Source organism: Periplaneta americana, chromosome 16, assembly GCF_040183065.1.
Source record: "Periplaneta americana isolate PAMFEO1 chromosome 16, P.americana_PAMFEO1_priV1, whole genome shotgun sequence".
In the NCBI taxonomy this organism is placed as follows: Eukaryota; Metazoa; Arthropoda; class Insecta; order Blattodea; family Blattidae; genus Periplaneta; species Periplaneta americana.
Window position 1 is genome coordinate 113,293,743 of NC_091132.1, and position 12,966 is coordinate 113,306,708.

At 35.8% G+C, this 12,966-nt stretch overlaps 1 protein-coding gene across 3 annotated transcripts in view; it reads right to left on the bottom strand.

Annotated features, from left to right (window-relative positions):
- The window catches only part of LOC138691095 (trypsin-1), a 149,946-nt gene that overhangs the window by 31,815 nt on the left and 105,165 nt on the right, over positions 1-12,966 (bottom strand). For all 3 annotated transcript variants that reach the window (XM_069812804.1, XM_069812803.1, XM_069812801.1), the window contains exons 2-3: positions 10,304-10,481; positions 2,625-2,842 (exon numbers count right to left, since the gene is read on the bottom strand). In XM_069812804.1, the coding sequence (XP_069668905.1) occupies positions 2,625-2,842; positions 10,304-10,481 (396 nt within the window). The remainder of the gene's footprint in view (positions 1-2,624; positions 2,843-10,303; positions 10,482-12,966) is intronic.

Sequence of the window (12,966 nt, forward strand, 5' to 3'; positions counted from 1 at the left end):
TACACTATATTAAGGGCTTCTGAGAGTTGTAGTTTAGACGATTCTAACAGATATTGAAAGACATGTTGGTTCAGAAAAGTGTGAATACAATTAATAATTATATATAATAATAAATTTTCAGTCAAATACAAATTGAAAAGTGTATTTGACTGAAAATTTATTATTATATATAATTATTTATCGATTCTAACAGGGTGATGCTTTGGACACGATTTTAAAGTTAGAATCAATGAACAGAATATCTTACAATAGCTGTTCAGAAGGCAATGATTCTACAGCTGCAACAGCGGAATTGTCTGTGCTATCCAATGCATCAATTACCGCCATTATTTTGCCGTAATATTCTGTATAATAATTAACAGCATCCAACCACGTTTTCCAACGGTTCAAGACTGGCTACAGGGGAAAGGGTATTCCAGGGGCAATTGTTTGGAACAGCAACACTGTCATTGTAGTATGTTTGATTGAATTCTTGTCTGCACTGAACAAATGTTAAGCTTTGACTATTCCAACCACAGCAATGCAAAAACATGTGCTTACATAGGTATACATTAGCTGTAGCTGCTCCATCTATTTGGACCGGTCACAACTCTTAACATGAACTGCTTATACTACGAGACCGAGCGGTCGCTCACCTCCTCTATACTACCGTACATCGGCAACCTGATCGCATGGTGCGTGTGGCAATTCAACGAAGTCTAATTATTACTAATTGCAAGAAAAAAAAATATCATTTCAAGTTTAGATTAAGTAATAAAACTATAATTTAGTTTTAGTCATTACTCATTACTTATGACTGACTTCATTTTCTGTTATTTATCTTGCAACAAAACTTCATATTTGCTAAATATTTCGTATCAAAACTTGATACATTCGGTATTTTGCATCAAAACTTGATATATGCATATTTCAGTGCTTTATTACGTTAAAAAATGTTATGTTAAAATGTTATGTTTTATTTAACGACGCTCGCAACTGCCGAGGTTATATCAGCGTCGCCGATGTGCCGGAATTTTGTCCCGCAGGAGTTCTTTTACATGTCAGTAAATGTACTGACATGAGCCTGTCGCATTTAAGCACACTTAAATGCCATCGACCTGACCCGGGATCGAACCCGCAACCTCGGACATAGAAGGCCAACGCTATATCAACTGCGCCAACCAGGCCGACTTTACTACGTTGTAGAATATGAGAAAATCATTAATTTCTTTTTCTCAACTTGCTCTTACTATTTTTTTTTTCATTTTGGTAGTAAACAATTCAACAATTGCAGTTTGTAAAAAAAAAAACATTTTCTTACTTCCCGAAAAATGATGTCAGGTGTATTATCGCCGCGCTCTCATGGTTAACATTCGGCAGGTCTTTGAGCGGCCTCGGGCATAACATTAGGTAGGTCTTTGAAAATTTAATAGAATTATTGTTTCCAATTTCTTATGGCGCCGCTCCAATCACTCGCCTCAATTTCAATATTGCAACCAATAAGCTGCTTCCATTATTAAATGACACCTACTTGTCTAATCCACGTGGACTAAAACCGAGGTTGCAATGTCTTGTGCTGAGGACGAACATTAAGGTATGTGATTAAAAATTATTATTAAAGAATATTAAAGTTATTTTTATTAATTTGTCCTCAAATATTAATTGTCAATATTACAGATATTATTCTGTAGGACAAATTAATAAAAATATCTTTAATATTCTCATAGCTAGCAGTACATAATTCTGTATAGATTACTGTGCACTTAACTGAGGAATCTCGGCCAAACAAGTCACTCAACTGAGTGCGCTTCTAATATAATGGCAGTTGACACTGGACATTTACGTCAACATATATGCCTAACTTGGAGTCAGGCCAAAAGGGAAACATTCAGGGAGGAAGGTTCGGTCCGGTGCTGTGGATTGAATTCGGCGTAGCTCAGTGGTCAGAGCGCATGGTACGTAGAACCAAGGACCCGGGTTCGATCCCCAACGCCGGAGAGAATTTTTCTCCTCAAATATTAATTGTCAGTATTATTAAAGAGTTATTATTAAGAGTTAAGAATGTCAACGTACTCGTATATGAAATAATAATAATAATAGCCATTTAACAATATAACAAACTAGTGCTTATTCTTATCGAGGAAGTAGACGTGACAACGTGACGCTTAGAGTGAAACCTACAGAGCAACAATCGGTCGGCAAAATTATGTTTTAAAAGCATACCGCACGTTATTGTACTGTATGATGCCGACATGTTAACCATGAGAGCGCGGCGATAGTACCTATGAAGTTTTGGAACTCACCACCTGAAGTAAAGAAGAATGTAAGATAACAAAACTGTAAGAGAAGAAGGAAGAAAGGATAGATAAAAGACATAATAACTAGAGGAAGTGGAAAGAAAGAAATGAGGAAAAATTATGTATCTAAAAAGGAAGGAAAAATTTAATGGAATAGTAGGGACGTAGAAGGAAAACGAGAAACAACGCCGGAAGAAATAAAAAGAAAAGAAAGAACGGAAAAATGGAAAGGCAAGAAAATAAAGGAAGTACGAAAGGAAGAGAAAGAAAGAATTAAAAAAGAAGAAGAAAAACAAAATAAGAAACAAATTCATAATGACAAGGAAGATGCTGCTGACTCAGGCCTACCTTTGGGCAGGCACGCCGGCCACACGGACTCGGACCAGTCCACGGCGTCGTCTAGCTCCAGCAGAGCGATGTCGTGGTCGTAGCGCTCGCAGCGGTAGTCAGGGTGCAGCACCAGTCTGCGCACCCGCACCTCCTGCGCCAGCGGTGTCTCCCTCTTGGCTAGGTCGTGCTCGCCCACAGTGACGCGCACGTGCTCTACCGGCAGCTCTATGAGCCCGCTGCAAGAACAGGACAGGTACCATTACTACTCTAGATTCGACAGACTCTGCGGGAGATGAGGAGGCATACAAACACTTCATGCAAAATGTATTACTTCGTCGTGAATGTAACGGGATCTGGCGTATTACTGCAGCGCGCGAACTCTTCACGTGCGTTTGGTACAGCCTGGGAATAAGAAATTGGTTACTTTGAACTCAGGTGCGCGACATTACAAGTCGGCCAACACTGCCAATTATTACGGACAGTATTTTTATCGGTGATTAGCATTCCAATGTCCCCAAGGAGAAAATATTCATTTGAGATCCTCGTTTTTTCGTCCGACTTCTGTACGAGAACTCTCCATGTGAGGTGTGTATGTATGTATGTATGTATGTATGTATGTATGTATGTATGTATGTATGTATGTATGTATGTATGTATGTATGTATGTATGTATGGGCTATTCCACATGAAATCGATCAGTAAAAAACCTTGCATTTTTTATATACTCTAATTTTTTCCCTACTTATACACGGTGCTGAGGGGAGTGCATTTTCAAAAATATACTATCGAAAGTCAAACTGTTTTCGTATTATTGAGCGATAAATTTAGCGTATTTTATAAAAACAAACCTCTTTCAGCACTCATAATTCTAGAACCATTTACTGCAGAATATTGAACGGGAGCTCACTTTGAAGCTGACATTTGGTAGGTTATGTTAAGAAGTAATCCTTATTTTTATTGTATACAGAGAGACAGATAATCTGATTTTACTTGGTTTTAGGCTTTTTGGCCATTTGTAAAAATGTAAAAAAATATTGAGAAAAAACCTTGCATTATTAAGAGGGATTCGGCATTGTTTCCTTAGTCGCTCGGCAATAAATTTCGGGGGTATTAAATAAATTATTTTCACACGCCTAGACTTGAACGGAGCTTATACCACACGCACTGGCCGAGAGCTGAAGATAAGCGAGCGTTGGGCGTCATTTTACTCCTGTGTTTATGAAAACCTGTGATAAAGCTAGCACAGCCATGCGCTGCTAGACGACACATCACATGTTTGTCTCCTGGCCTTGCTTGTCTCGGCTAGCTCCCGTCTCACAGTCAGCTGATTAGTTCTCGCGCGTACTATTTATTTTCTTTATTTGATATTTTCAATACTTTTTTATCAACATACCACCAGTAAAAAAATGTGTTTATTTGTACTTTCAATGCAGAATCTAACTATATATTTTTTAAATATTTTTTCCTTGGCCAAAGGCGTCTTAATGAGGAAAAATCTAAATTTCTCCATTTCCATAAAAAGTAAGAAATTCTGTTTATATGTCAATATAAACATTAATTTCTCAGCATTAAAAAAAACATGATTTTGATCATTGGGTGAAAGGGTTTCGGAGCTACAACAGTTTAAAGTTTCTAATTTTATGAAAACACGATCAATTTAAATATTTTTAATTTAAACACTATGAAGTTCTGATGCCTCAAACTTTGTACAAAGCACTGTATCACAGTTCTGTAAGTACAGAAAAGTTTGTATTGTATTTAGAAATTGTAAGGTCAATTTTCTCTATATTTCGGTCGATTTGAGATGAAATAGCTCGTATGTATGTATGTATGTATGTATGTATGTATGTATGTATGTATGTATGTATGTATGTATGTATGTATGTTTTCTTCTAATTGTGTAACAGTCAATTAAATCCCACTCGAGTTTTGATTTGCTCTAGACTATTTCGTTTATATGACGTCATTCTATGTTCGACCAATGAAGTGTAATGAAATTTTGAATTCCAACCAATCACAGTCACACTTTGCGATAATTTTTCCAGCTACATTTATCGCTATCAATTTATCGCATGGTCGTTCTTTTGTTTAGTCGTTGTCGCCAACTGTCTCCCCGTAAATTGATGATCATGAATACATTAAGATGCAACTACACGGTTAAACTTTTCTTTCAACTTTAAAGCAATGAATTCAAGATTGATATTTAATATTAATTAATATATTTACGCAATGAAGATGACGTTCAAAACAGCGCACAATGTAGACACAAAATCTTCATGCATCTTAATTGAATGTACCTTTTAAACTTGATTCTTTCAATATTCTTCCCAGATTGCACGCATACGCGATTGGAATATTGAACTGTGTAGATCACACTGCCTGCGGTGTAGATGCAGCTTTAGTTCGTTAGCGAGAATGCGTTTGTCGAGCTATAAAAAATGCTTTCGTGTAGCACTGATTGTAACGGTCGAAATAAGACACAGCTGACATTGGTCTTGCTCCCACAGGTAACATAACCAATAAGTAGTCTATAAAATTGTATCTTGTGAATGAAATGAAACATTTAATAGAATGTCAGATGTTCAAATTTATGTAACATCATCGCATATCAAACCCAATGACCTTGCATAGTAATAATAAGATCTTTTCATCAAACTGCCTTCCGTATGGGGTAATAAAACTCGTGTTTTAATTAGGCCTATCTATACAGAGTTGGCTTCACTGTGTAGCAACATGTCTCGCTGTGAATACATAAGCATTGGTATATAGCTGTCCCCACTGTCACTGTTAAATTAAATTATGATTTCAGCAGATAATGAAAATGTATTTATGTTATAATAATAAGAGAAAAGTGCAGTACATGTAATTAACATTGTTAAACCCGTATTTCGCTTTTCGCAATTGGCATTACTGAATAATAACGTCGAATTTCTTTATTGCAGTAATCGATATTCATCTACGAGTATTTCAACTTCACAATGTCTGAATAGGTTAAGTATTCGTTAATAAACAATTATTAACATTTTGTGATCGAATTTTAGGGATATATTATTTACATTTTTATTTTATTCACGAAATAGTCCTAATAAATGCCACTCGAGGTCTGAGATTTCCCAGATAAATCTCAGACCTCTCGTGACATTACTACAGATAAATCCAAACCTCTATTGAGATTACTGTCGATAATTTTCGATACAAATTGTCTGAGTCCAGAGATTGCAGGGAAAAGCAAACAGCCCCTTGCCCCTTACTGTAAAGAAGATTTACGTTGCTAGTAGGAAAACATTTGTTGTGAAGCAAGATCTTAGATGTTAGGAATCTTCACAGAACTTCATTATAAACCAATAGTATATTTGAACATTGAAATAAATTTTAAATGCCTATTTTCACAGCTGTAATGCTTTACTTAAAGATACTTTCGACAGCACGGATTATTCACCTACGTTGAATTTCAACGTGGGCGAAAAATGAGCGACAAAATTTTCCTGAAGTAAACCTACGACATGAAAGTCGCAACTTTTCTTTCCTTCCGGAGGAAGCTAAGCTAAGGGTTTTACCATACTTTAAAATCCAAGATCTTTCAACCGGGTTCGAAACCGTTAACGTCTAATCCAACGGTCAGCATGATAATCGCTATGGAAAACGACATTAGGCCTACTTCATGTATTCTATTCCAGTTTACTAAACTGAATGGAATCACGCGTAGAATTCCTGGGAGGTGTTCCAGAGAATTTTGAAGGACTTAAGTCATTCAGTCAATTCAAGAATATACTTAGGATAAAGTTGCCTAATCCCGTAATACTTTCTTTAAAATTTAATGTCAGTCAAAGTTTGTCGTTCGATCATAGCGCCAGACATCTTTCTCGAAAGAGTACATCTTTCGCCTACTTTTGAGACATCGGTGAACTTCCTAGCAAGATACCCAATCCCGTTAAATTCACAGAAAAAATTTATCACGGAATTAGAGGTATCACGGAATTAGGCAACTTTACCCTACCTTTGGGATGAATAATATTTGTAGTCGGTGCAGAAAAGCTGATTCGCCGACATAATTCAAGGCCATTTTAAGCAACTCTTAAAAAAACAATATTACTCCTAGATATACTAATTTTCAACCTAATGATGCTTACAGTTCTTCAAGAGCCTTCGCCTAAGTCTATAACTGACTCGTGAATTGAAGACATCCCACATGTCCATTTGAATAAATTTTTCAGAAGACACAAAGAACTATATTCAAAAGCGTTTGGTATTTTGAAATGACTGTTTTTTTTAATTAAAGCAAAATAATAAGATGTAGTGGTATTTGACATACAAGAACTTGCTTGGACATGTGGAGTTGCAGAAATACATGACTGGTAATTATTTTATTTCTTTAAAACAATTTCTGAGAGAAGACGGAAAAGGGCGACTTTTTATCTTCTAAATTAGCGTTTCTCAAACTTTTTTGAAGTGGGGACCACTTTTTTTAAGTCAGATCAGTTCCGCGGACCACCTTACTCTTGTTCCCTTTGAAAGCAAATTTATAAATTTTGTAGCATATTATCAATATAGTTATATTTTAAAACAGAGTTAATTAATTAAAATTAATTTAATTAAATTAATTTTATATTAGTATTAACTAATTAAGCTAATGTTAATAGAAGAAAATTCATTTTAGTTTCTTTAATAAATCAAGGCTATTAGAGTTTAGATAATCTTTAACTTATTAACTAAAAAAAAAAGATAAATGTTGGTACACGCATTACTGAGATGGATGAGCCTGCCGATTTTTGCACAGTTGTTCTATATTTTGACGTATGCTGGTAAGCTTAACTCAGAATTCATCACATACATCGAGTCGATTTCGGTAGCCTACTTTTTTTTTATTGGAGTTAGTGATGAAAACCTTTTCTCACACAGATACGTAAAAGCAAATTGAATTATAATATGTAAAACACCATTGTACAGTTCACTATATTCTCTTTTCACTTGTGATGCGGTCCAGAAATTAACCATACCTTCCGCTTGGAATTTCTTTTTAAGTCCGATCTCATTTGAGAGTTCAATTAATTGTTCTCTTTCACTCAATGAAAGTTTGTTAGTTTCAATATCGCAATGAAAGTGATCACGAACCCATGAAAATTCGTCACATTTACTTTGAAAATAAGTTTCAAATTGTGACCTCAGAGTTGTATTATTGGTGTACGACACATTGTACGTGACCATTTCAATGTGCAGACTGGGTGTCGGCAAAACTATTAAGAAAGTCATAAATACATGAAAAGGTTTTGGTCCTCTGTTATGAATTTGGATGGTTCCTGGCTGGGTTACAAGGGCGGCGCCAGATGTGCAGGGAAAAGATGGCGAGAAACACCACGTTCATAGTGCTTTAAATCCCTCTTATGTTGTTGAGAGTAGAGTGGGAAGTCAGTAGATGGATAGGGTAATAAATTTCATAAAATGTCAGTACTGAAGGCGGTTGCCATGTGTTACTTCCAAATTCTGAGATTTTCAGCTACAGAGTGATACGCTATTCGTTTGAATTTTATTTTTTCTTCTCTCTTTTTTTAAGGACCACAAGGGCAGACCTCGAGGACCATAGGTGGCCCGCGGACCATAGTTTGAGAAACGCTGTTCTAAACTATTTTAAATGTATATTTAAGCCAATAAATTGAAAAAAAATTATAAATATACAAAAATGGAAAATTATATGATTATTTTATTTCTCAAATTCCTTTAACAAATAAAAATAAACAAAGGAAAGTAAACGGATACTTTTTTGTTCTTAAAAAATTACCCATGTCCTCTACTTGTGATCCTGCAATTCACGGTAATTTATTGCCGCAGTAAAATGTACACCGTAAAAAAAAATACATTTTGTTGTCCAGTGTAATCGGGGCTCTACTGCATTTGTAGATAGCATACACGCTCTGTTTACAAGACAACTGCGGCACAGCAGCTATAATCTGAAAGTGCTTAACTGTAATCCTATGTTGGGGTACGGAAAGTGCCAGTCCTATTATAACCAACACTCAAGAGCCAGTTTCTTTAGGAAGCACGCCCATCTATCTAGTATAAAAAATTCAAAAGTCATTTTATTTGAAACAAATGGTGTCGTTTCAGAAGCTACGGTCTGAGTAACTTAAGCTCTGTTTGCGAACAAAATACCATTTTTTCTACCAGCGTTTCTCAAACTATGGTCCGCGGACCACCTGTAGACCTCGAGGACTGCTCTTGTGGTCCTTCAGAAAGGGTAGAAGAAAAAATAAAATTCAAGCGAATTGCGTATCACACTATAGCTGAAAATCTCAGAGTCCAATGGATTTAGAATCTTTGAATGTAGATTTATTCTATAAATAGTATTTATGGTTAGGGAAATGTTTGGTTTATTTATTATTTTTAATTTATTCTTGCTCCTTGGTAAAAAGCTTAATTGCATCTCTAAAAGGCTGCAAAATACCAATAAAACCAACCTTATTAGGGCCCGAAATGACACATGACAATCACTTTACACTTTTTCTCCCAGTACTGATATTTTATTAAATTTATTACCCTACCTGTCTACCGACTTCACACTCTAATCTCAGCAACAAAAGAGGAATTTAAAGCACTATGAACGTGGTGTTTCTCGTCATCTTTTCCCTGCACATCAGCTGATGACATGTGGCTAAGTACATTGGCATATCTTCGAGATGTATTCTCAAAACTAAACGAACTAAATCTCTCTCTATAAGGCAATTACTTGACTGTTCACAATGCGCATAAGAAAATAGTGTTCCAGAGGAAACTTTGTTTGCGGGTCACTTCCATAAAACAGAGGATTTTTTCACTATTTCCACCCTAGAGTCTTTTTTGGTTGAAAATGATTTCGTTATTGGAAAATAATTATGCACACTCATATGTTCGCATTTCGAAACTCTAAGGGCATAATTTGAAACTTATTTTCCAAGTAAATATGACGGATTTTCATGGGTTTGTGACCCCTTTCATTGGGATATTGAAAATAACAAACTTTCGTTGAGTGAAAGAGAACAGTTAATTGAACTCTCGAATGACAACGGACGTAAAATGAAATTACATGCGGAATGTATGTTAATTTCTGGACCTTATCACAAGTGAAAAGAGAATATAGTGAACTGTACAATGGTGCTTTACAGATTATAATTCAGTTTGCTTTTACGTATCTGTGTGAGAAAGGGTTTTCATCACTAACTCTAATAAAAACAAAGTACCGAAATCGACTCGATGTATGTGCGATCTCCGACTTAAGCTTACCAGCATACGTCCAAATATAGAACAACTGTGCAAGAATCGGCAGATTTATCCATCTCATTAATGTGAGTACCAAGTACCAACATTAATTATTTTGTTTAATTAATAAGTTAAATATTATACAAACTCTAATAGCCTTCATTTATTAAAAAACGAAAATGAATTTTTCTATTAACATTAATTTAATTAGTTAATGCTAATATAAAATTAAATGAATTGAATTGATTAATTAATTTTGTTTTAAAATATAAATATACTGGTATTAAATTATGCTACAAAAATGATAAATTTGCTTTCGAAGGGAACAAGAGTAAGGTGGTCCGCGGAACTGTTCTGACTTAAAAAAGTGGTCCTAGTTGTGAACAAATTCCATCCATTAAGGAGAAAAGTATGTAGTGGACACAAATTTGGTGCAGATGGCAAAACAGATATAACTGTGTACCTACCTGCACATACAGTGTGCCGCCGTCACCACCCATCTCTTGTTGATCAACGTGCCTCCGCAGAAGTGTCCTCCTCTCCGCGTGATCGACACCAGCCAAGGAAACTCTCCCGGATTCGCAGATTCGCCACCCACGATGCGCCCCTCACGACGCCACTGTCTCCCGCACGGCACGTCCGCCACTGAAATAACATGAGGCCATTGATGGTCACCTGCTTTATAACTGACTTTTATGTTCAACGCATCCATTCAAGGATAAATCGCAATAGGCTATAGCGAACGCCAGTAGGGGAAGTTATCCCCACCCACATGAAATGTGTATTCGACACAACACTCGCCTATCACGCAGAGTGTCTGATGAGCTAGTAGGGCAGGCATGTCAAAACCCTGCACATTGTGCAGTCGCGCACATTGTGCATCTGTCTCTGTGCGATGTGCACTTTCTATTCCCCTACCTGGAGGGAGTGAATCGCATTGGAGGGGAGCGCGACAGGGCCATACAATATACCTGCAGCAGCTTTTGTTTCAGTAACACAGTTTCAGTACGAGTGCCGATTTGGCTGTGTCTGTGAATGAGTTATGATAAATAAAGTGAGGAGTTCACAGATAACGAGAAGAGTAATTACGAATCATATAACGTAATTGTTATAATGTTTTCCTCAGCCAACAGTAATAATTATTTTAAAATGAAAGGCTTTCATCAGCCTATGTCGAGGTAATAGTGTTGTGAGGTGACAATTTAGATCATATTAGTAAAGTTCTCAAAATATGATATTGCCAGCGCTTTTTTCTTAATCACTACACTCACGGCAAAACGTACTTGACAATGGTGTTGTTTTAGAGTCTGTACTAACACAGCCGTCAAAGGTTAGACGACTTACGACTTTCATTTCATAAGCTGGTAAGTGATGAGAATATAGTGAGGAATACATGCGAGGCTTTTGAGGTTGTAAGGAGAGAAGAAAGCAACTATTTGCAAGGCGGAAAAATTTTCTGGAAAAATATATAATGGCAAATTTTCCATCTCGCGTCACAATATTAATTCAATATACTAATAGGCTATTAATAAATCTTTAAATCTTACATAAAGAGAATATCGTCACTTCAGAGCTTGTGAACTACACATTTAATTTCTTTAAGTAACGCTCCCAACTTTTCGATACTTGTTCTCAACGTTTTCAAATAAACTATATGTGAATTTAAATTCTAAGCTTAATTTATATTTATTAACATTAATATTAATATTAATTTATATTGAGAAATAGCAAAGAAATGATTTTCAGTGTCCTACTGCATGTAATTAATTGGGAGTATAATATTTTCTTCAACATTTGTGCACCAATGGTCACAGTAAATAATAATGCTTGACGAACAATGAAAGAGTAGGGTCTATTACTTTAAAATAATTAGTACCTACTACGAAAAATGAAATATTTGTTCGTTTCTTGTTGTTTCGAAATTACTGCATTTTTTTTTTCTTCAAATACTGTATAAAAATCATATTAATAAATTATGCTTTACAAAACACTACTCTGTGAAGTACAACTGATTAAGCCCAAAGTTTCTTGTATTACAATTGTCAAGTATAGACACTGATAATAACCGTGTTTTTTTCCTTCTGCTAAGTGTGTTTATAATGTCCAAATGTCTATTTAATCCAACCCTAGAAGCGCAGAATAGATTATTGTACACCCCTCCAGCTAAGAACGGGTAAGAGCAACGCTTGATTGATGCAGTCTGCACAGACCGGCGATCCGCGCACATAACTGCACATTTAGAGTCTGATTTCTGACATGTCTGTAGTAGGGGAAAAGTGGAAGGGGTCGTGGGCGGAGCTTCTACGTTCCCTATATTGCAATTTGCCCCAATTCAACTACAGAGGTAAAGAAAGGAAGTGAGGTGAAATGAAAAGAAGGAAAATTAATCATAAAAAATATGTGATGTTGAAAATGAGGTGGAAATTATTACCATTTACCATTAATGAAAAACAGAGAAGAATCGACTTCACGAAGGTACACGTACTTATTGATCATAATTTCTACACATTTTGCAAAAAGGAAATTTTCTTATCCTGTCGTCAATTATATTACCGATACCGTTTAATTTCTTAACTATCATGAAAAAGACATTTAATTTAACAGGTTGCAGATCGTTTTCACTTCAGTGACATTTTATCTTCATCCTCCAGTCTTTCTCTCTCAGTCCTTTCAAATAAGGACCTAACTTCTCTACTTCATTGCCACTTTTCTTTGTTTCCGTCCATTTCGTAATGTGCAATGCCTTGTTTTAGTTCTTCCAAATCCTTTATATCTTTTTATAAACGGCTCAGCAATTTGTATTTGAATTTAGTCCCGATCATTTCTATTTGGCCTATGTACATTTAGTAGTTGCCCAAAGTAGTTTTTCCATCTGTTCAGGATTGAATGAGAGTCTGCAAGCAAGTCACCATTCTCATCCTTGATCACGTTTACCTTTGCTCTGATATCCATTCTTAAATTCCTTTATGCCCTTATATATATCTCTAATGTTTTTATTTTTACTATTTGTTTCTACCTCATTCAGTTTTTCCTTCAAGTAATCTCTCTTTTTATCCTAAGCGTACGATTTGCTTCCCGTCTTTCATTGAAATAATTATCTCCATTCGCCTCAACTGGATCCAGTTAGAAT